The 20,776-nt window shown below is 34.3% G+C and overlaps 2 protein-coding genes across 2 annotated transcripts; one reads left to right on the forward strand and one right to left on the reverse strand.

The window, feature by feature from the left end:
* Positions 1-10: 10 nt before the first annotated feature.
* Positions 11-7,656, forward strand: MED10 (mediator complex subunit 10). The gene is made up of 4 exons (XM_089250579.1): positions 11-229; positions 1,923-2,006; positions 4,175-4,277; positions 7,510-7,656. Exons 1-4 carry the CDS (start codon positions 108-110, stop codon positions 7,603-7,605), a joined length of 405 nt encoding a protein of 134 aa, XP_089106705.1. The 5' UTR covers positions 11-107; the 3' UTR covers positions 7,606-7,656.
* Positions 7,657-10,460: 2,804 nt separating this feature from the next.
* Positions 10,461-20,527, reverse strand: LOC149068941 (nuclear envelope phosphatase-regulatory subunit 1-like). Its single transcript, XM_089250577.1, has 6 exons — positions 20,410-20,527; positions 18,531-18,602; positions 14,991-15,064; positions 13,447-13,556; positions 12,721-12,775; positions 10,461-10,608 (listed from the first exon to the last, which is right to left on the reverse strand). The coding sequence occupies exons 1-6, from the start codon at positions 20,501-20,503 to the stop codon at positions 10,570-10,572; spliced, it is 444 nt and encodes a 147-aa protein (XP_089106703.1). The 5' UTR covers positions 20,504-20,527; the 3' UTR covers positions 10,461-10,569.
* Positions 20,528-20,776: the final 249 nt, after the last annotated feature.

Consider the following 20,776-nt stretch of genomic DNA (forward strand, 5'->3'; position numbering starts at 1 on the left):
GTCAAAGCCGTTAAGAGCTTCGAGACTTTTTTCTATGGGAAGGGACGTTTTAGCTCTCGATGTGATTTTAATACCTCTATAAATAGTAATAATAATTAAAAATAAGGATGTCGTCACCGTTAGAAAATTTAGAAAGCAATCTAGAATTATTTATTGAAAATGTCCGTCAACTTGGTATAATTGTTAGTGACTTCCAGCCTCAGGGACAAACAATACTCAACCAAAAAATGTAAGTATAGACAAAGTTCTCAAATTGTGCGTCGCAGCTCCCGAAGGGTATCGATAATTAATGATGAGGAGGAATTGGAGTTTACCCTACAATTTTCATTACCACCATGAGAGCGAAGTGAGAGGTTAGGGGGGCAAGGTAGCTGCTGGTATATGATCACAAGGGGTGGTAAATTGCCAAATAAGGTGAGGGACCCCCCCCCCCGTTGAATGCTGGCTAATTGAAGCAAGAGAGAGACATGTAAATTACAGGAAACGCAACGGAAGCTACGAGCAAATGATGGTTGTGTAAGATAATATAATTGCTGATGACTAATAGTTCAGTTAGGTGAGGTGGCTGCAGTAAATGATGGGTGAATAGGTTCGATAAGGGAGCTACTGTTAAATGATGGCTGAGTAGGCAATGAAATATCTGATAATTCACTAAATAAGGGGTGGCTCTAGCTGCCTCAAAAATTAACTGATGCAGATGAAGCTCGAGATACGGGTGTTTCAGAGCATTTGCTCAAGAATGAGATGAAAAAAAGAAACCTATCTTTCACTGTTATGATAACAGCAACAAAATTCCTGCAGGTGCAGAAATACCAGACCGAGCTGTAGTGCACCAATCCCTTGGTGAGATTTTCTGTCTTCATCCTGCAGCAGCATTTATGGTGTTACAGACACCGTTTCTATGTTTATTTGCGATCTTTCAGTGTGCTGATCACTTTGCAATGCATAAAAAAGTAAAGAGAGCCACTTGAATTCTTGTTACTGTGATTGCGAGAGATAGGCTTTTTTCTTTTCATTCTCTCAAGCGCATACTCTGTAACATCCATATCTGTAATTTCATTTGCATTAGTTGATTTTTGCGGCTGCAAGGAGCTCTTGTGTATATATTGTTTATAATTTTTGTTAATTGCATTTTTAATTGGGTTGCTGTATTTTTGAAATATGACATCCATATTTTTATGGGCATCTTTTTCTCAGCCACCTCGTTGGGCATTTTGCCTGTTGTGGCATTGCATTTTGTTTTATGACCACCCTGTGAAACATGTGAGCCATTGTATATGATGGTTAAGCAAGGCAAGTGAGTGTATAGTAGACAAGGGCAGTTGCTGGTAAACTATGACCAGGTAAGATAACAGACCTTCTGGTAAATGATGATTAGGGTAAGAGCACTGTAATTACAGGGTTTCCAGGTAATCTAGAAAAATTGGGGGAAAATGAAAAATATTTGGCAAAAGTCAGTGAAATAGGCAAATATTTGTTTATAACTAGGGGTCTGTCCAGCCAACATTTGAGTCTGTTTTCCGGACCCTTCACAAAATTCTGGATCTGAAAGAATGGGCCTTTCACAAAATAAGTTATGAATCATAAATTTGGGATTTCTTTTGTGAAAATTAACTAGATTATTTTGCTTCCCCCCAAAATTACTTATTTTCCACAAAATTAACGATGCTTTTCACAAAAACAGGATTTTGCAACAAAAGGAAAATGTCTGAACAGACCTCTGGTAACATGATATCAGGTGCATGAAATGATTAATGGCACGATTCTTTCTCATTTTTTTTCTGTGTTAATAAAATTTTGATGTGTTTGTTTATTTGAATTTTATCTAAACTTTGTTGATGTACTCAAATATCGACATAAAACAGGTTTGTGATTGGCAGACCTATATTTCATGTTTTATAGAATTTTTTCTTTTGTCGTAGCAATCAAATGGTGACTTACATGCAAGACATAGAGAAATCCAAGACTCAATTGCCAGATATTCAAGTTCCATTAGAAGTGTTCGAGTAAGTATGGATCTTATTTAGAGTTCTCACTACAGATCGTGATTATGCAAAAAGTTGTGACAAAATTTTTCATTTTGTGAGTAAAAAGAAGATCAAAGATGCAGAAAATGGTAGTCGAACATAAGTTTGGCCACGTTTCTTTCCTTCAGTCTATTGATCAAAAGCTTAGAAAGGTAAATTCTCTATGTATAGTTTGGCAACATTTTTTTTGTCACCATATTCAATTTGCCACTATTTGCTAGAGTTACAGGCAAGACAGTTACATCAGATCTAACACCAGAGGATGATATTGGAATGCATTGCTATTTTGGCATTGTAATAAACATGGTAAAAAAAATAAATCATGTATTAGAAATTAACTGTCTAGAAATAATGAAAAGATAGTGGGAACCCTGTTTGAAATTCTGGTGAGATCTTGATGTAGTTACGTGTTGAATAACTAGATTGATGGAAAGTGGGGGGGGGGAGGAGACTCATACACAGGGTAGGAATGTTTTTTTTGCATCCAGACATGTTCGCGGTCAGCTATAGCGTTGCGGGCTGCATCAGTGGTGCAACTTCAGTGTATAAGCCGCTCCATTATTAATTGAATTCATTAATTGGTTATTAAATTAATTTTGTCACTAGAAAGAAGTTTGTGAGCAGTTTGTTAATCAAGAAATCTGCTGCTGGAACCAGTTCAAATGATGATCACACAAATTTAATTTTTTCACAGTACTTTTACCTTGTCACGGGCCAGCTGTTGGCCATCCCTGCTCTAGCCTATTCCAGAGTTCTCAACATTTTCTCACTCACGGAGTCCTTTTCAATGTATAATTTCTATGGCAGAGCCCTGTTTGAGTCATGTAGCACTTTTTAGTACATAATTTATATGGCGAAACTCTTTAGCCCTCTTTTTTTAAATTTATTTTACTTTTCTTGATTGGTTGCGGAGCCCTGGGAAGTGCACACGGAGCACCGGTTGAGAACCGCTGCTCTATCCTAATGATAAATCCCTTCACAATAGTTTTTTTTTTAAATTTTATAATTACCTAAAGTCACATTAAACTTCTCTTGATACAATAATAACCTTCACTATAGTAAACCTCTCTGTAAACAATGCTTTCAAAAAGATTTTGAAACTGCTGCAACAGTATATTTTTTCTATTTCACTTAAAATTGTATTGAATTCAATTTTAACAAACAGAAAAATATGCAAGCACAAAAACGGCTATAATAGAAGAGAAGAAACTTTGAAATTGAGCTAATCCTGGACACCAACTCTCAGAAGAACGAGAACCTTCCTCTTTAAGGTTCAGCAACAGAATGACGACAACAGCCAATCAGGTTCTCCCGGCATAAGAACTGTTTTGAATTCGCTGCCAGCCATAGGATCAACCGACCAATCATAAAACAATAGTGTATGTCAAGCCACTCATGTACGTAGATATAACTGGAGACTCCAGAAATCCAGTTTTATCATCCTGATGATGCCAACCACTAGTATTGGGGAAACGTTGAGAGTTAATTCAAACAGATGATGGTCTTCGAGCCCGAACAAACAATTTTCATCAAATGATGGCCGCGAAAACCTTATCAACTATTCAATTTTAACTTTGTCAAGTGTTTTCATTCTTCCTTGGGCATCCAATAACATTGGTGTTTTGCACTACATAATCACTGAAAGTGTTTAAGTTGTTGATATCACCATTTTCTGTGCGAGACACAAAAGTGTGATACAGTAAACATCTTTACAGAGGGCAATGCGTCTAAATGAATTTTATTAATCTGTAATTATAGTTTTTTTTTGCGGCAAAGAAATACCTCAAAGCACATTTTCTGATGGTGCTAACAACGTAGATTTAGGAAAGATGTTAACTACAGCATAAATTTATATTGGCACTTGATGACTATGTTGTCTGTTGATATATCAAATATTAATCCCTCTACAACAATATTTTTTTCTTGTTCCGCAGAGTACTGTTATATCAAGGTTTCACTGTAAATCTCTAAAAATTCTCTTCAGTAACCTCAATGAGGATTTTTGAAGGAAAGTACAAGTAAAAAAACTAGGACTATATAAAATTAGACTGTAACCTGTGATATTTTTGTCACTGGTGTGTGATTAGTTTTCCCATCACTTTTTAATGCAGATGTGATGTATCACAATTTTTCTTTTCTCTGCACAGTTACATAGACCAAGGTCGAAACCCTCAGCTTTTCACCAAAGATTGCATGGAAAAGGCATTAGAAAAGAATGAACAAGTTAAAGGGAAGATCGATGGTTACAAGGTAACTCATTTCCTTTAAATCAAAAACGAATTCGGACACATTATTTTCCTTTTCAGTTTGTGTCACAATGAATAATGCTTATATTCTTAACCTCCCACATTCACTGATACAGAAACATGGAAATTCACAATCTACCGTAAATTCATGCCTGTAATGTATTTCTTCCATGTATGAAATCTTAAGGAATGTAGGTCAGTTTTTTTTAAGTTTTGATTCTTCCACTTGCATGTGTACACGATTTAACCAGATTACGTCGATTTAAATCATTTGACTTGTATTGACTTCAATGATATTGAAATATAAGTAACTTAGTATGTATGTTATTAATATGATATGTGGTAGAGTTTGTGATTCAAAGAAGCATAGAAAATCTGGTAAATATAGACTTGAATCTAATCCCTAGATACAGTGCAGAAAGATAGCTGTTCTCCTTATTAGTTCTAGATTTTGTTCATGGTAAAAAATATAGGGAGCTAAACTTAGTGTAACTGCTCCAAGTATTTTCAATGCATTACAATGGGGCAACAGGGTTGGTTCCCCTGATTTAAAAAAAAATTTTTTTGTTTAAAGCCTTGAATTCTATGCCCTAATTCGGATTTAGAATAATAGATATGTTTCAACGTAAACATCGTTGGACTAGAAATTTTAATAGGGAAAGTGGAAAGTCTATAGTCTGTTCATGGTTAACTTTGCAGGGGGAAAGCTACAAGGGAACTGCATCACTCATTTCTATGGCAACGAAAGCCTCAGTAAGGTATGGCGAATTCTTTCCAAGCACCTGAAAAAAAATGTCATGTAAAAAAATTGCACAGTAATTTAGAAAAAATTAGACGACGGTAAAAAAGTAGACAATTATCTATACTTTCAGAAATTAAAATGCAGTTTTTAAATTCATATATTTCTTAATTGGAAAGCGTTTTAAAATTTGGAAAAATGAATAATTATCATATATCAGCAGAGTACTTACTCTTCATTGATGTGTCAAGAAAATTTTAGAAAGCATAGTAATATTTTTCTGTAATGCCTCCCTTCCCTTATCAGAAACTTATTTAGCCATACCAAATGGGGAATATCCATGTCTGCTCCATTAGTTTTAGTATGATTTGGTTAAAGCCTGTTAGTTGTTAGTCCACGCACGCATCACTGTGATTTTCTTCATCACATAAATTGTTCTCTGATGCAATGATATGTAATACTCCGTTAAATGTTGGTTAATTCCACTGTACTGGCTGCGTAGGAAAGATAGCTATTTGTTTCAACTATTTTCACTTGGTGCAAACTGCATAAGACATGCTGGGGAACTCCTCTTTGGTGGGGTCTCTCTCTTATATTTGTATTGGAGATGCCCATGTCCCTCCTGAGGGCTTCTGACGGGTTGTTTATGTCAATCAAAAATAGAAAATTTTTTGTGGTCAATTAGTGAATGTGAGTTCGCAAAGGTCCGATTATGGAAAAAAAATTATACTAGATTATTATATGTTTGTTTGAATCTATATGACTCTATCTAAAAATTAAATGAAAAAAATTAAAGTATGGTTTTTCAATTTTTTATTTCAACAAATATAATTAAAAGAAAGTTATTTTAACAGAATACAGATCGACAACACTTAACAGCGATTTTAGCGAGGAAACTTTCAAGAATTTAAAGTCAATGTGTGGGGCACAGTGCATTAGGGCTAAAGAGCATTGATAATGGCAACCAATATTTTTTTCCAATTCAAAAATCCATTAAAATTCACTCCATTTATAAAAACAATGTGTTTTTCAGTATTATTTACAAAATCATGAATAACACTAAAAATTTCTGTACATATGGCTTATCAACAACTTCTGATACGAGGAACTATATATTTTGTGGCATGAGGATACACTCTCTATTTTGCTTTGCTGCAAACTTAGCCATGAACGAACTATAGAGTCTGCTTGTTTTTTACCAAAACTCATTAAATCTGTGAAAGAATACAAATGTGTAAATTATCAAGCAACATCATGCAAGTCAGAAAAGCATAATAAATGCACCCATCTGTTCTACGCAAGAAAAAATCTTGTCAATAAGATATGCTTTTCACATAGTTGATGCTGAATGACCCTTTGGTTATACATCCGTCCAAGTGAATTGAGAAATCTGCACTGTATATGAGATATCAAGTTGCCTCCAGGATTTCACTTTAAAGAGGGGGGAAGCTATTGCGAATAAGTCCTTTTCTCTACAGAGAAAAATGTTAATCCTTGAAGTTAATTTAGGCTCAACCTTTTTCTCGTTACAAAAACACAGATTTTTAATGTTCGTATTTTTTGCTTGTAGTTTAGGCTATGCTTAATTAAATTTGGGAGAGTTGGTGAGAAAATCCAGTAGGTGATATGTATATTTTCGTATCACCTACTTATTTACATTTTTAATTATCAAAATTTGTCACAATAAGCTGTGAATATTTAAATTTAAAAAAAATCCAATTTTTTTTTATATCCTGCATCTAATATCACGAAATTCTTTTGCAAATTAATTTAAAAGTATTTATTTATCCAACCTTTAAGAAAAAAAAAAAGCTGTAGTTAAATAAGTAGCAGCCTATAATCTGCACCAAGGACATAGAGAGCAGATTTCTAATAATCTTGAAATCTGCTCTCTATCTCATAAAACAGTAAAGAGAAATCACTTTACGTTTCTTGTTCCGAAATTTTACAACAATCTGCCATTCTTCAAAAAAACGTCTCAAACAATATTTGCTCTCTATAAATGATATTGAAAGCTATTTTTAATATGCAATATATTTTTTTCCCCTATTGAGCTCTCGCAAAAAAGGAAAACACTACCCTATCACTCCAAAAATTTCTGAATCGCACCTTCCATTGTTGCCATTATTTATTTCAATACTAATACTAATTATTTGCTTCATTTATAATTTATTTATATTAATAAAACAAATCACTAATTTTAATTTAAATCAATGTAATATTTTGTGTCTGCGTATATGTATGTCATATTCATTAGATGATTTCTCTGTCTTGCGTTTTTTCATTGTTTTGTTTGTTACTTATTTATTAATTTATTTTAGTTTATTATTAATATTTACTATTTGTGTTTGAAAATTAACTCAATAATAATCGTGTCCACCAGTATGGATCGACAACGATCCCTTGGATGGATTTTCTCCGTTTTGGCAATGTAAGTTTTATGTGATGAATTGAAAATCTTTTATTAATTTGTCTGGACACAATTTTTTATTTCCAGCGCTTCAAAGTGCACTTACTTGCAGAACTGAGCAAAGTTTTTCCTCATGAAATGGCAAAGTACAGAGCCATCAGAGGGGATGAAAGGCCTTCGTGACCTTAATTTATGTAAAGATTTATTGTAAATAAAAAAAAGTTTTAATGTTTATTGTATTTGTGTATTCTAAAAAAAAAGGAAAAATCTGGTGTGTTTATCACACCCCCTAACTGTGTAGTTATAGATGTGTTACGGCCAAAGCTCAAAATCAGTCAGTTGACCCGGCGAATGTCCAAAATTCCAAACATTGGCCAAAAGTGACTGGAGATCCCTAGAAAACCGATATCGATCTAAGATTGATTCCTTTGATCGTTAAGGTTGTCATAGCTAACCATAATTTTTTTTAAAAACCGCCAACCTCACGATGACCCTAAATCATGACTTTTCTTTGGCCAGAGATCTCAACACCTCATGGATTGGCTGGCCAAAGCCAGAATTTCTAACATTGGCCATAACATATATTAACCTTCTAGCAGGCGTGCATATGTAAGATATGCAGATTAAAGTACATCATGTATTTCCTTCATATAGGCTAGCTGGAAGGTTAATTTGAACTGTTAAGAAAAAATTCAGTTTTATAAAAGTTTGTGAAAAATAACAGGGATTTTTTTAAAATTGAAAAAAAAAACAAAAAAACCAGCAATTTCAAGATGTGTATACATAAGCTATATGCATTCAAAATGTGGGACAAATCGTGGTTTGTAAACTTTAAATGGTTATACCTGGAGTCATTTAAAATGCAGGTTTCTGACGGGGCGTAATGTCCTTAGAGGAATTGTTACCAGGTTTTATCCATATCTTCAGTGGAAATTAGAGCAATCTTGGGTATCCAGGATGGACTTGCACTCATATTTGAAGAGTATATAAATAAAAGTTGGGCAGCATGAGTGAATCTGCTGCATCACTCCCACTGTAACCAATCATTAGAGTTTGAAAGCATAGTAGCTGTGGCAGTATTTTCAATGAATCACAAATACAATGACATTTTTATTTAAGGAGATGCCATGCTTCAATTGGCCAGATATTTGGTTGAAATTATAAATATTTTAACAAGAAATATAGTACCCACCTTGAAGCATCACACCTTCTCATACTGTACATTCGATTATTTCATATCTTTTATTAAAGCCTCTCTAATAAAAATTAAAACTGTAAACTATGTAAAGACGTCGGTTTACCCGTCCCTCTTCACATGCATGATATAACAAGGGTTTAGTATTTACTTCAAATTCTCTTGAAACCATAAATATCTATAAACACTTCAGTAACTTAACCCCTCTAGCTGCAGGCAACGCGAATCCTGCTTTCATGTATTCTATAAAATTTTGCGGAATACATTATCATTGGGTTCCATATACATAGTGGAAAAAATATCCCATGGTTTTGTATAGAAAAATTCAAAAGCCTGTGGTTGGAGGGTTAACGAGAAGGAAGACTGAAAAAAGTATGGCTTCACACGTAAGATAAATTCAGAGCAGATGAGACATTTCAATAAAGTAAAATTTTTCGAAGAAGTCCATAGAAGCCCAAACTTCGGCAAAGTGGAAATTCTAGACCAGAACACATTGGCTCTTACAAGGCAAGTCTTTCACAAGAATGCTCTCCAAGAAAGTTTTTACTTTACCCCTTTCAGATCCTGGAGCTTCAAATGTGTGGGTTGCTTTTTCTCACTGTAGAACTTTTCTTTTGACCTCCAGGAGTTAAGCCCTGACTTGAAGGATTGCGTAAGTTTTTAGTTAGGAATATGGTGAATATGAACTTTGGGGGGGGGGGGGGGTTTATCAAAGGGCAGCACTTAGAGTTGAATTTTCGGAGGGGGGGAAGGGGTTGAGATGGCTTCAAGGAGAAAAAGCCTATGGGGGGAAAGTGTAATTTATTGCATAAAGTTTATAAATAAAATTCTGGAAAAAATTGTATGTGAAGAATATACCTTGCATCATCTTGGCTGAAAAAATTTGAACAAAGTAAATTATTTTTTCAAAAAAAAAAGGTTAATTGAAAAATAGATTTGATGACATTTATGTTTTTAATACATTTTTTGAGCATCAAAAATATTTTGGAAATTCCAAAAGATGAACGATAAGTCTGAAAGGGTTCTAACTATAGTGATGTTGCCAGGGTAATGACCTGTGGTTCTGGGCTACCTAACTTAACCATACATGCACATCATAAGCATTTCTCTGGGGAATTTTCAACAAAGCCATATTGTATTCATGTTGTAAAAGTTATGTTTGTTTCCTGTTACACTGGTGCTGCCATCTGTCTTCCATACTTTAAAGTAAAAATGGGAAATGCCAGAACTTTATGTTCTGTATCGCATTGAAAGCTTGCATGCTGTCTATGGTGTGATTCTGGCCTGTGGAAGACCTCCAGGTAAGCTAATTAGAAGTAGACTATCTTTGTCCCAGGGCGTCTGCAGCTCATAGTACACCCGTGGATTTTATTTTCACCGAAGATGACTGCCACAGCTGCAGAAAAAATGTCTGGTTCTTATTTTTAGACCACAGAATAACAGCTGAGAAAAATCACTCATCTGATTGACATATAAATTAGTGGTGACTTAGGAAAGTGATAACAAAAATGAGTAACATAACGAAGTCTCTGAGACACTTGTGTATGTTTGCATTAAGTTTTTTTTTTCTGAAAAGCACTCTTTTATCACACAGTAACAAGAATCACAGAGGCTTTCCTCAGTCACAATTTTGATACAATATGCATCATGGTAACAAGGACCTACAGTAACATTAAAAAAAAAAATAACAAAACAAATACATGAGAGGAAGGTAAAAAAAAATTCCTGATTATTTCAAGCCATTTCTGGCAGTCAAAGAAAAAAAAAAAAAAAAAAAAAATGAAATGGCATCAATCATTTACACACATTGCCTGATACAACCACAAAAGGAGAGAGAGAGAAAAAAAATCAGAATTTCCTTTTTTTCATGCTTTAAAAACTGACTGTTCTCTTCACATATTTTACACGCATTGGTTCTCTTTTAAAAACAATAAATACACAGTTTTTATATATCATGTATTCTGCTTTGGCCTCAATATTAGTCGTCCGTTCTGTAAGAAAACATTTCAAAAATTAGAAATTTATAAACAAATAAATCAAAATATTTTTCAAAACAGAAATGCATACTCAGTATTAAAACCTAATTTTAGGTTGATGAGCGTCACATCATAGATTAGACTTATATTGTACAGTAGGGTAGTGATTATCCAAGCCTTAATTAATAGAGTTTCAGATTGCGTTACATATGGGGTTTTAAAAAAAATTAGGTATTGTAAAACGACAAAGTTCTTTGCAATATATTAAATTGGTGTAGCCAAACGCTGTTTAGAACATAGTTTATTTCAGAAAAACATAAATTACGTTGACACCTTAATAACAGCGCCTACAAACAGCACAGCGTGGGTGCCATGACAACAACTTCCTCGTTCGAACAAGTCTCGAACATTACTGCCACGAGAGCAAATCTCGAGCACGCCACCTATATTCATGGATACGGCCGGTCTTGACCGTCACACTGGTTCATAGAATGCAACATGCGGAGAGAAATTTGCACATAGTGAAGGCAGAGGGTAGTTTAGAAGAGTGTAGAAACCACTGTAAAATGGGACGAATAGGAATGAAACTTTGTAAAAGCATAAACATATTCTATTATTATATTCACAAAAAGAATATTCTGGTCCCAATTTATTTTTCAGTTGGCTAACATAATAACGAAAAATTCTTTTGCGAATATAATAGGGGAATATGTTTATGCTTTAACAAAATTTCATTCCTATTCCCCGTTTTACGATAAGTAATCATCAAAATCTTATGAATGTAAGAACCTTACATCATTTTGTATTCACATCTGCCTATCAATCTAATATGCAAGTTATATTCTGTATACTAATATATATATATTATGACCAATCTTAAATAAAATCAGAATATAATGAATAAGACATGGCAATACCCTCCCCTAATTTTAGAAACAGCCCCACTCTAAGCTATTACAAAAAATCAACAGCTGGAAACACTGACGAGGAAAAAGAATTAGCTGCAAGAGCCAAAAATTAACTTTTAAAACTGTGGTGTTACTATAATCAATTTCTGTAACATTCCAGCAGAGCATGTTAACCCTTATAGCGACAATGAGGAGATACAAAACCTATTTCGACACCTTTTCCTTTAGGTGATTCTGAGATATCTCCCTTTCTTAAAGGCCTCTTATTTTGCTAATGCAGATCCCAACCTGTGAGATCAACTGCCAATGAGTGGAGTCAGTCGTTCAAAGTTTGAAAAAAAAACAACACACACACACCGTGTTTCTTCTTTCCCTTTGGAGTAGTATATGCATAAAGTACAGGGTGAGCCAAAACTCATGCACCCTGTTACAAAATAATTTCTGAAATTATGCGGATTATAAATGTAATTTTTTTCATAAGACCATAGGCAAAATGAACATCTGTCTCTACTGGGCCGACATGAAATACGTGAACTGAAGAATAAAATGGTGAACTAACTTTCAAAGAGTGTAAGAAAGATCAGATCCGATCCTTCACTGATGAAAATTATATTGATAATCTTGATTCTATGTTCTTTACAGATGAAACCTGGTTCCATCTAACATTTAATTAACAGCCAAAACAGAATTTGCTGCACTGAAAACCTGCACGTCTACCATGGAAAGCCTCTGCATTTGATTAAAATCAGTATGTGGTGCACAATTTCATGCCGTAAAATAAAGTGGGAGGGGGGGGGGTCCAATTGTTTTTTGAAGAAAAATTGGATGGCAAATTTTACAGGGATATTATGTTCAATTCATCACACTATTGGATGAAAATGATTGTTTTTGCTTTCAGAAACAGGATGGAGCATCCTGCCATACATCTAATGAGACAATGGCATTTCTTCATGAATTTTCGGAAGACAGTCTTATTTCAAAAGAATTGTGGCTACCAAAACAACCGGATCTGTCAACCCCTCATTTTTTTTTTCTGTGGGAATACCTGAAGGCAAATGTATATACAGAGTGTTCTGTTAAAGGACCGACAAACTTAAAGGGTTGTTAGTAGGCATCAAGAGGATATATTTGAGCTTGGATATGAATTGAAAAAAATCGAAAATACCCCATTTTAAATAGATAAATCTAATTACGAAACAAATAATATAATTATACTTACATCATCACATGACATATTAAAGTCATCTAATACATTTCTAACCCTTGATACAATGCTGGGAAGAGGCTAAGGAAATATATTTTTCATCATACAAGAATTTTTTATTATTAGAAATTACAATATAGCTTAGTATTTATTACCACCAGAAGAGCATCAAAATATGCTATAGCTGCTATCTCTCTCTCTGTTTGGTCTTAATGGCACTGTGTAGAAGGTGAACTCTAACAGTGTATAGTTGTGTATGTACATTAAGATTAGTTGTCTATCTTACACAATCAAAATGCAAAATAGACAATGTGCATGAATATATCTACTGAACATATTTTATTGAAGTTTAACCAGTGTTGGCTAATATACATCTAGATGCATGATTTATGCATCAAAATTCAGTTTTACTCCTCCAAATTTTAAGTTTTTTTAAATAGTTATTTTTGTTTGCTATAAAAAAATACCCTTTTCATAAAACTACCCCTTAAAATTTTGGAGAGGAGCGAAATCACTCTTCAAAATGATTTTTTCAGATAACACTGTCTGACTAGCGGCTGTGACAAATAGGCCTACATTTATCCTACAATTAACCTTTTTGTTAATTTTGAGAATGTACAAAAAAAATTATTAAGAATTCAAATGTTATGATTTCTGTGTAAAATTACTAAAATGTGCCTAAAATTACAATACAAGCACATAACAAAAGTGAATACATGTAATGAACAAAAAAAAGGATACATCGATGGAGCGACAACACGTTTGTGGATTCCCATGAGAAATAACATAATGAGTACACTACTGCTAATTGTGAAGAAAAGGTTGTTCAATAATGATTGAACAAAACTGACCTGGAACAGAAACGCAGGAAAAAATCATATATATATATATAAAATATATATATATTTTTTTTACTTTTTTTCAGCCAAAAAAAACCCAATCCACATGCTTTTATGATATTTTAGAATGAGCACTCTACACAACACTAATTTCATAATAAAAATTGGGTCAAGTTTGTTGACAGTGCAGTTAAATTTTTACATTAACATTTTTTTTAACTACTAAATCATGAGTAATTATAAGGAAGTGTAAACTATTTAAAAAATGCTCAAGTAGCATAATGGAAAATATTAGATTTATGCAAGGTTTTTCTGAGTGACTTGGACATATTTTGTCAGAGTCATCATTAATATTTTAAAATATTTTCATGTGTTAAGGTAGTAAACTTTAAATTTAAGAAAAATCAGTGCAAAAAACTGTCTAACAAATCAAGAATTTTTTAAAAAACAAAGTATCAGAAACATTATGTATTGGTTAGCAAGGTTTTCATATTTCGGCAAACAAAGATAATTCTTTTTTCTGGAATCTCGTTCGTTAAATCCTTGTTAGCCTAAAAGTGACACTTCTGTGAGTTTCTATCAAAAATATGTTCAATTTGTTGTTGAAATCTAAGTGTTGTAATTTTTTTAACATAAGTAACTAATCTGTATAATGAATGTTACAACACATTAAGAAGTTTTGCAAAAAAACTGACTGAAGAGTGGAATGAACATCTTACAAATCAAATGAAGTAGAATTTACCGGAAGATGAGAAACTCAATTTATATATTTTGCAGTACGCACATATTAATAAGTTGAGGATATACATTGGGAGTCATGGTGTAAAATAAGATTTGTGTATTATGTGAGGTGGTCCTGGGCATCATTGTTTTGACATTCGTTTTTCCTCAGTGGCCTAGAGTCTGCTCATTTCTATGTTTTATACACACAGACAGAAAAATTAAGCTCCTAGAATATCCGAACTGTTCAATTTGATGCCAAGTCTGACCATGTGCACTAAAAAACGATAAAGCTTTGTTTTTTTAAAAAATACATATCCTCTGTTCATTGATCTTAAATGAAATGATTGAAAAGCTTTCTGAAAGAGGAGATATCTCTGGAAAGCACACAGTTCCGAGACAGGTACACAAACACAGCACGAGTTGAAGATTAGAAGATACATCCACTAAAACAATTGTTGAGCAAAGTCTAAAAAGATCTTTGTTAACCGAATACTTGTGTTTATCTTCCAAGGAAAAAATATTTCAAAAGAAATAAGTAAACACTAAAATTGACCTAAGGTATCATGAGACACATAATAAGCCATAGAAAACCCATGACTGTGAAAGAAGCACAATCTTTATACAATTTTCCGAGGCTTTAAACAGCCATGGCTATCTCCTAAAAGCATTAGAATTACACACATATTAAAATTTAAACTATCACCAAAATATAAATCAACTCACTTGAGAAGTTTGGGGATCCATCAACCACTGCCATGCCCCGATTGCTGTACAAAGCGAACTTATCGCCAACATGACTGAAAAAAAATCCAGTAATTTAGAACAAAAATTTAAATAAAAAAAATATTCTTCGTAAAATGCTTTTTATGATGATCTTTAAACAAATAATAAATTTTTACTTTATAATCTCAAATATACTGATTAAAAGAAAATTAGAGTACTTGATCAACGCCAAAATTGCCTTTCGTTTACAATGCTGAGTTACCTCACCCTGCAAGATTAACTGAAACTAACATGTTACAAAAAAATGAAATAATTACCATGCAAATTTTTTGGTAGGTCATTTTAATTGTAATTAAAGCCTAAAACAAAAAAAAAATATTTTTTTTGAAAATTATTTAGTGTGCAACGATTTAATTAACCTGATACTTCAAAGTTTCGTCAGCACTATACGCTTAACAATGAAAAATATAAATTTAAATATGTTGAATAATACATAATAATGAATACCGAAGAAAACCATAATTTGTTTTATACATTTTCTAGAGAATATTATGTGGAGTACAGTAAGTACTTTTACAGGAGTGAAACATCTAACTGAATTTTATTAATTGACATATTTGAAAAACTAGTTGTCCCACACGTGTGTTGTCATCTGGTAATCCTAAAGTAGTTATATAAAAGTTTTATACTTCAAAATCTGATTTAAAATTTAAATATGTTGAATAATACATAATAATGAATACCGAAGAAAACCATAATTTGTTTTATACATTTTCTAGAGAATATTATGTGGAGTACAGTAAGTACTTTTACAGGAGTGAAACATCTAACTGAATTTTATTAATTGACATATTTGAAAAACTAGTTGTCCCACACGTGTGTTGTCATCTGGTAATCCTAAAGTAGTTATATAAAAGTTTTATACTTCAAAATACCAAAACAAAACAACATATATAAAGGATGTTATAGGGTTGAAAATAAAATGACCCCAAAGCAGAATATTCGAAAAATTACAATGTACATCGCAGAACAATCTCAGGGAAAATTTAAAGAAAAGTGTAGAAAACACTACACTATCTACCAATAAGTATATGGGCACCTGTGATAGAAAAGAAAAAACTAACTTTATTCAAAATCAATAGTTGGTAGAGCCTCCACGAGAGGCAATTACAGCGTGAACCCTCCGGGGCATACTTTCCACAAGTCCTTGTGTGACGGCTAGTGGTATTTTCTTCCACTCGGCTTGGAGAAGACATGTCAGTTCCTTCATTGATTTTGGACGGGTAGGGCACCCCTTAATTCGGCGATCCAACTCGTCCCAAAGGTTCTCGATAGGGTTCATGTCTGGGCAGGCCAGTCCATTCGATGAACCCCATTGGCACCATACCAAGCCTTGGTTAACCTCGCAGTACGACAGCTGGCATTGTCGTCCTGGAAGTAACAGGGATCCATGCCGTAAAACTGCCACAACGTAGGAAGCACATTGTCATCCAAAATAGTGCAGTAGGCATCGGCGTTGAGCTTATCATGAATGGGGACCAAGGGTCCCAGTCCATACCAGGAGAAACACCCCCAGACCATAATTCCACCTCCGCCGAACTTGACTGTTGGCACAATGCATTCTGGCAGGAGACGTTCTCCAGGCAGACGCCAGACAGACCCTGCCATCCGAATGGTAGAGGGTGAACCTTGATTCGTCGCTCCAAAGAACCCGTTTCCACTGATCTACAGTCCAATTTTGATGTGCTTTGCACCACATTAACCATTAACCAAGCAACGCGGTTGGACTTTGTGATCAAAGGCTTATGGGCAGCAGCACGACCATGAAAACCAATCAGATGTGCTTCCTTACGGATGGTATTCATTGAAACAATATTCCCGGATGCCTGTTGAAACTCCTCGTGGATGAGGGCCATCGGTTAGGTGCGGTTCTTCCGAATTTCTCTGGACAGCACCCGTCGGTCTCTATCTCCCAGTTTCGTTGGTCTGCCGACTCGGGGCAAATTCCGACAATCACAGCTCACCTTCCACTTCTTAATCACATAGGCCACTGTCGATTTTGGGTACTTCAGCTCGCTAGATATGTCCCTTAAGGATCGGTCATTTTTGTGATACACAATAATTATACCTTTCTCGAAATCAGAGAGCTCCGAACTGCGTGGCATCTTGCATGCGACTAATGCCGATGTTGTTTCCTACACGATATATACCGGCGGAGGGCGTGACGTATCTCAGGACTGCAGATATCGTCATTTGCATAGGTGTCCAAATACTTATTGGTAGATAGCATATTATGGAATTTTTTACTTAGTAAAAAAAATGCCATATTATTTATTTTTTCCATATTTCCGCAGGACACAAACATTTTCGTTCTGCTTTGGGAGAAGTGGTACTTTGAAGTATCATCCGTAGTGAATGGGTTTATTTGTTCTAGAAAGTTACACCACGAGAATACGGGTCATGTCAGTACCTCTCAATAGATTAGCGGACCATATGTAGCATCTCATCTTCTTTGTTACTTATGTAGGTGGTGGAAAAACATAAAATTTTGTCTTTAGGTGCATTGGTTGGGCAAGTGGTGCAGCAGGACTCCTGGATTTCACATCATTGTTATTTCCCTGGAATAATTCTTTACTACCCCCCCCCCCCCCCAACTCCTCTCTTGGAATCTTCCAAAACTGGACATGGGACAAAACAGGTCATAATCATTTTCTCTGTCATAAGTTGTTTCTAGCTACCATATCTTGTGGCTCTGTTTTACATTAAAATTGCATGAGATAATCTGATTTTTTGTTCGCCCCGCCGCTATGGAAAGAAAAAGAAAAGGGTAAAAATTTAGCAATATATCAAAACAAAACTTCAGATTTTATTCAAATGTGGGGGGGGGGGGGGGGACAAGGAAACAAAAAGTGAAATTGCAAAAAAAAAAATGGCTTCCAATTTTTTTTATTTATTTAATCAACATTGTATATGCATAAGCAATTCACACTAGATGCATATTTCAGCAAAAGTAGTTGAAAATAGGGGGGGGGGGGGTGAGTACGAGGGAACTGCATCATATGTTCTATGACAACGAAAGCCTTTCAACCAATGTATTGATGCGCGGTCGCGGTAAGGTATGGTTGGCTGATTCTCGCCAATCTCATTAAGAAGAATCTTTTTTTATGTATAATGGTAATCAATATTTTTCTAATTTAAGAATTTTAAATTAATCAAGATCGGTTCAAAATGATATTTTTTCTGTATTTTTTTTTTAAATCATAGAAAAAAATTGAAATATTCTGCATAAAATGATCATCATAAGCCTCTGATATATGGGAACTATATTTTGCGGTGTAGAATACACTCTCTACCCTTTTCTTCACTGCAAAGTTAACCTGAAACTGACTATAGTTTGTTTCCTCCCTCCTTTATGCTTCTACAGACCAAAGAAATAAAATTCATTTGTAAGGAGAAGTCTGTAATAATGACAATCTTCCCTCTGTCTCTAATTGTGAACTGTTATTATAATAGACTTTTAGAAAAATGCTTATTTTTTACCACGCCATCTCTTCGTCTGTGGTTGATAATAATGTATGACTTCCATCAACCTCCTTTCAAATGCTTTAAGATCTAGTAAAGAATTGAAAAACATGATTACTGTTTAGAAATTATAACATAATCCTAAAATAAAAAAATGCATGAAATTAAAAATTTCACAATTGCAACAGATGCATATAACAGTTATAAATACAGATGCAGCACTTGAAATGCCAATTTATGTGAAATGTGATTTGTCGTGTAAAAGTAAGTTTTACTTGATAGCAGTAAATTTGACTAATGCAAAAATAATAACCATGGTCCTTTGAGCTTTTGTATTAATGAGGTTTGATGACCTAATATTCACACCTTTCAGTGAAAAATAAAACATTATCACAAACGCGTCTAACTTTAAGCACAATTTGCATGATCGCAATTTGGGTTTCCTAATTCCTGACATTCCGAAGGCTTCAGGAATTGCATTTCTGAAGAATTCTCTGCAATTCCCGAAATCACTTAATAACAGTAAAACCCTGTTTATACGACTCTCACCATTTATAATCTCTCTGCCTTTTTCATCGTTGATTAATCTTTACACTTTTTAAAGTTAAAATATTTCATTTACACACAACATGCATCTCATACACATTCCAGAAAGTGTGTTCTGAGCATATGTATGGCAAATGCATATTCATTTGTCCAAATCATGCTCGTTCTGCTGGTGCTGCAATTTGTTTTTGATATTTGGAAGTAAAGATGGTAATTCCTGGAATTTTCACATTATGAAAGTATCATGTTGTAGGTCTGTTTGCTCTCTGTGAAGATACTTTTTTAAATGCGACACTGGATTGCATTCATGCTTTGAAGTTGGAAAACCACAGAAAACCAAGTTCCGCAGACCACCGCTGTGCTCCGTCAACAGGGTTCACAACTGGATCCTTACGATGAACATCCAGCACGACTGCAGAATGGCAAAAATTTACACCTTATAATCTTTTCAAAAAACCTTTGTCAGGGCAATGGCTGTGCACAGTTTGAGAACCCCTGGTCTAAGTTAGCGGAACACAAAAGTTTGAAAACTCCTACATTAGACAGAATAAGATGTCGCTAATTAGAACAGAAAGTCAGCCTTTAGGAGGCTTCACTGAGGATGGAATTTGCCATTACCAATGGGGATGCTTGCTTAAAATGGAGGACCCCATGGACGATATCTTTAAAACAATGTATGCAGTAATACGAAATAGTCGGTTTGAGTATCCGTATATCCTGGACGGTTTTGAATGCAACAGACTATAATTCTATAACACCAAACGTCTATAATACTGTACCTCTACATCAGTATTTCCCAAAGAGGGCAATATCGCCCCCCCCCGGTGGGCGATAGAATAGTCCAGGGGGGGGGGCGGCGACAGAAGCTACAAGTACAACATAGGATCCTATGGGTCCGCTTGAGTCGGGGAGGACGATGAGAGAAAAAAATTCCCTAAGAAGAGGGAGATGGAACAAAAAGTTTGTTGGAAACTATGCTCTACATTTTGGACACCTCTCTAATTTGGACAGCCTTAGGTGCCTAACTTAAACAGGTTGTGTATGGGCAGGGATATGTATGTACATTTGTGCTTGCGTTAAACTTCTCTTCTAGTGTTTAAAAACCTCAAACGAATTTTATAAACGTCTCATATACAATATCATTCCTAAGCTGAGAGGAATGCTTATGATAAATCCTAATTGCATGGAGGTAGAGAGGGTTGTTTTTTTGAAATAAAATAAAACAATCACATGGACGGAGCAATTACTTTAATTACATTTTGGAAAAATCTGATGTTTGTGTGCAAATATAATTCATATTTTTAAATAATTCACAATCAAGAGAAATTTATTAACTAAAAATGTTTATTACCTTCGCATGTGGTCTGCTCCACGGACATATTTAAACTTGAAAGTATGTACCATAAAAAAAATAAAAATAAAATGCATACAAACATCGGACTCATCGTTCGGACTTGGACCTTCGTTTTCTGCGAGAGGATGGAAACATTTATATTTAAAAAAAATTACAAAATTCGACTCATCATCAGCAAAAATATTTTTCAAATACATTTTACGAATTTATACATTATTTAAATATTTAATATAGTATAATATGCGCATATTGTGGTGTGTGTTGTACCCCGAAGCAAAAGCATCTCGAACATTTTCTACATTTTTAAACTTCTAAGGTGATTTTTTTTACTGTTAGAGTATGAAAAAAAGTTTGTAATCGATGA

The sequence above is a fragment of the Pholcus phalangioides genome, unplaced genomic scaffold, assembly GCF_987345545.1.
Source record: "Pholcus phalangioides strain wild (caught in Gottingen) unplaced genomic scaffold, Ppha-v1.0 ptg000024l_1, whole genome shotgun sequence".
In the NCBI taxonomy this organism is placed as follows: Eukaryota; Metazoa; Arthropoda; class Arachnida; order Araneae; family Pholcidae; genus Pholcus; species Pholcus phalangioides.

Excerpts from the sequence above, each read along its gene's own strand:
- MED10 (XM_089250579.1), top strand. The coding sequence starts at position 108 with ATGTCGTCACCGTTAGAAAATTTAGAAAGCAATCTAGAATTATTTATT. Across the intron at positions 230-1,922 it reads ACAATACTCAACCAAAAAAT|CAATCAAATGGTGACTTACA; the intron begins GTAAGTATAGAC and ends CTTTTGTCGTAG. Across the intron at positions 4,278-7,509 it reads GGAAGATCGATGGTTACAAG|CGCTTCAAAGTGCACTTACT; the intron begins GTAACTCATTTC and ends TTTTATTTCCAG.
- LOC149068941 (XM_089250577.1), bottom strand. The coding sequence starts at position 20,503 with ATGAGTCCGATGTTTGTATGCATTTTATTTTTATTTTTTTTATGGTAC. Across the intron at positions 18,603-20,409 it reads GGAGCAGACCACATGCGAAG|ATCTTAAAGCATTTGAAAGG; the intron begins GTAATAAACATT and ends ATTCTTTACTAG. Across the intron at positions 13,557-14,990 it reads TGGATCCCCAAACTTCTCAA|GTCAGTTTTGTTCAATCATT; the intron begins GTGAGTTGATTT and ends TTTCTGTTCCAG.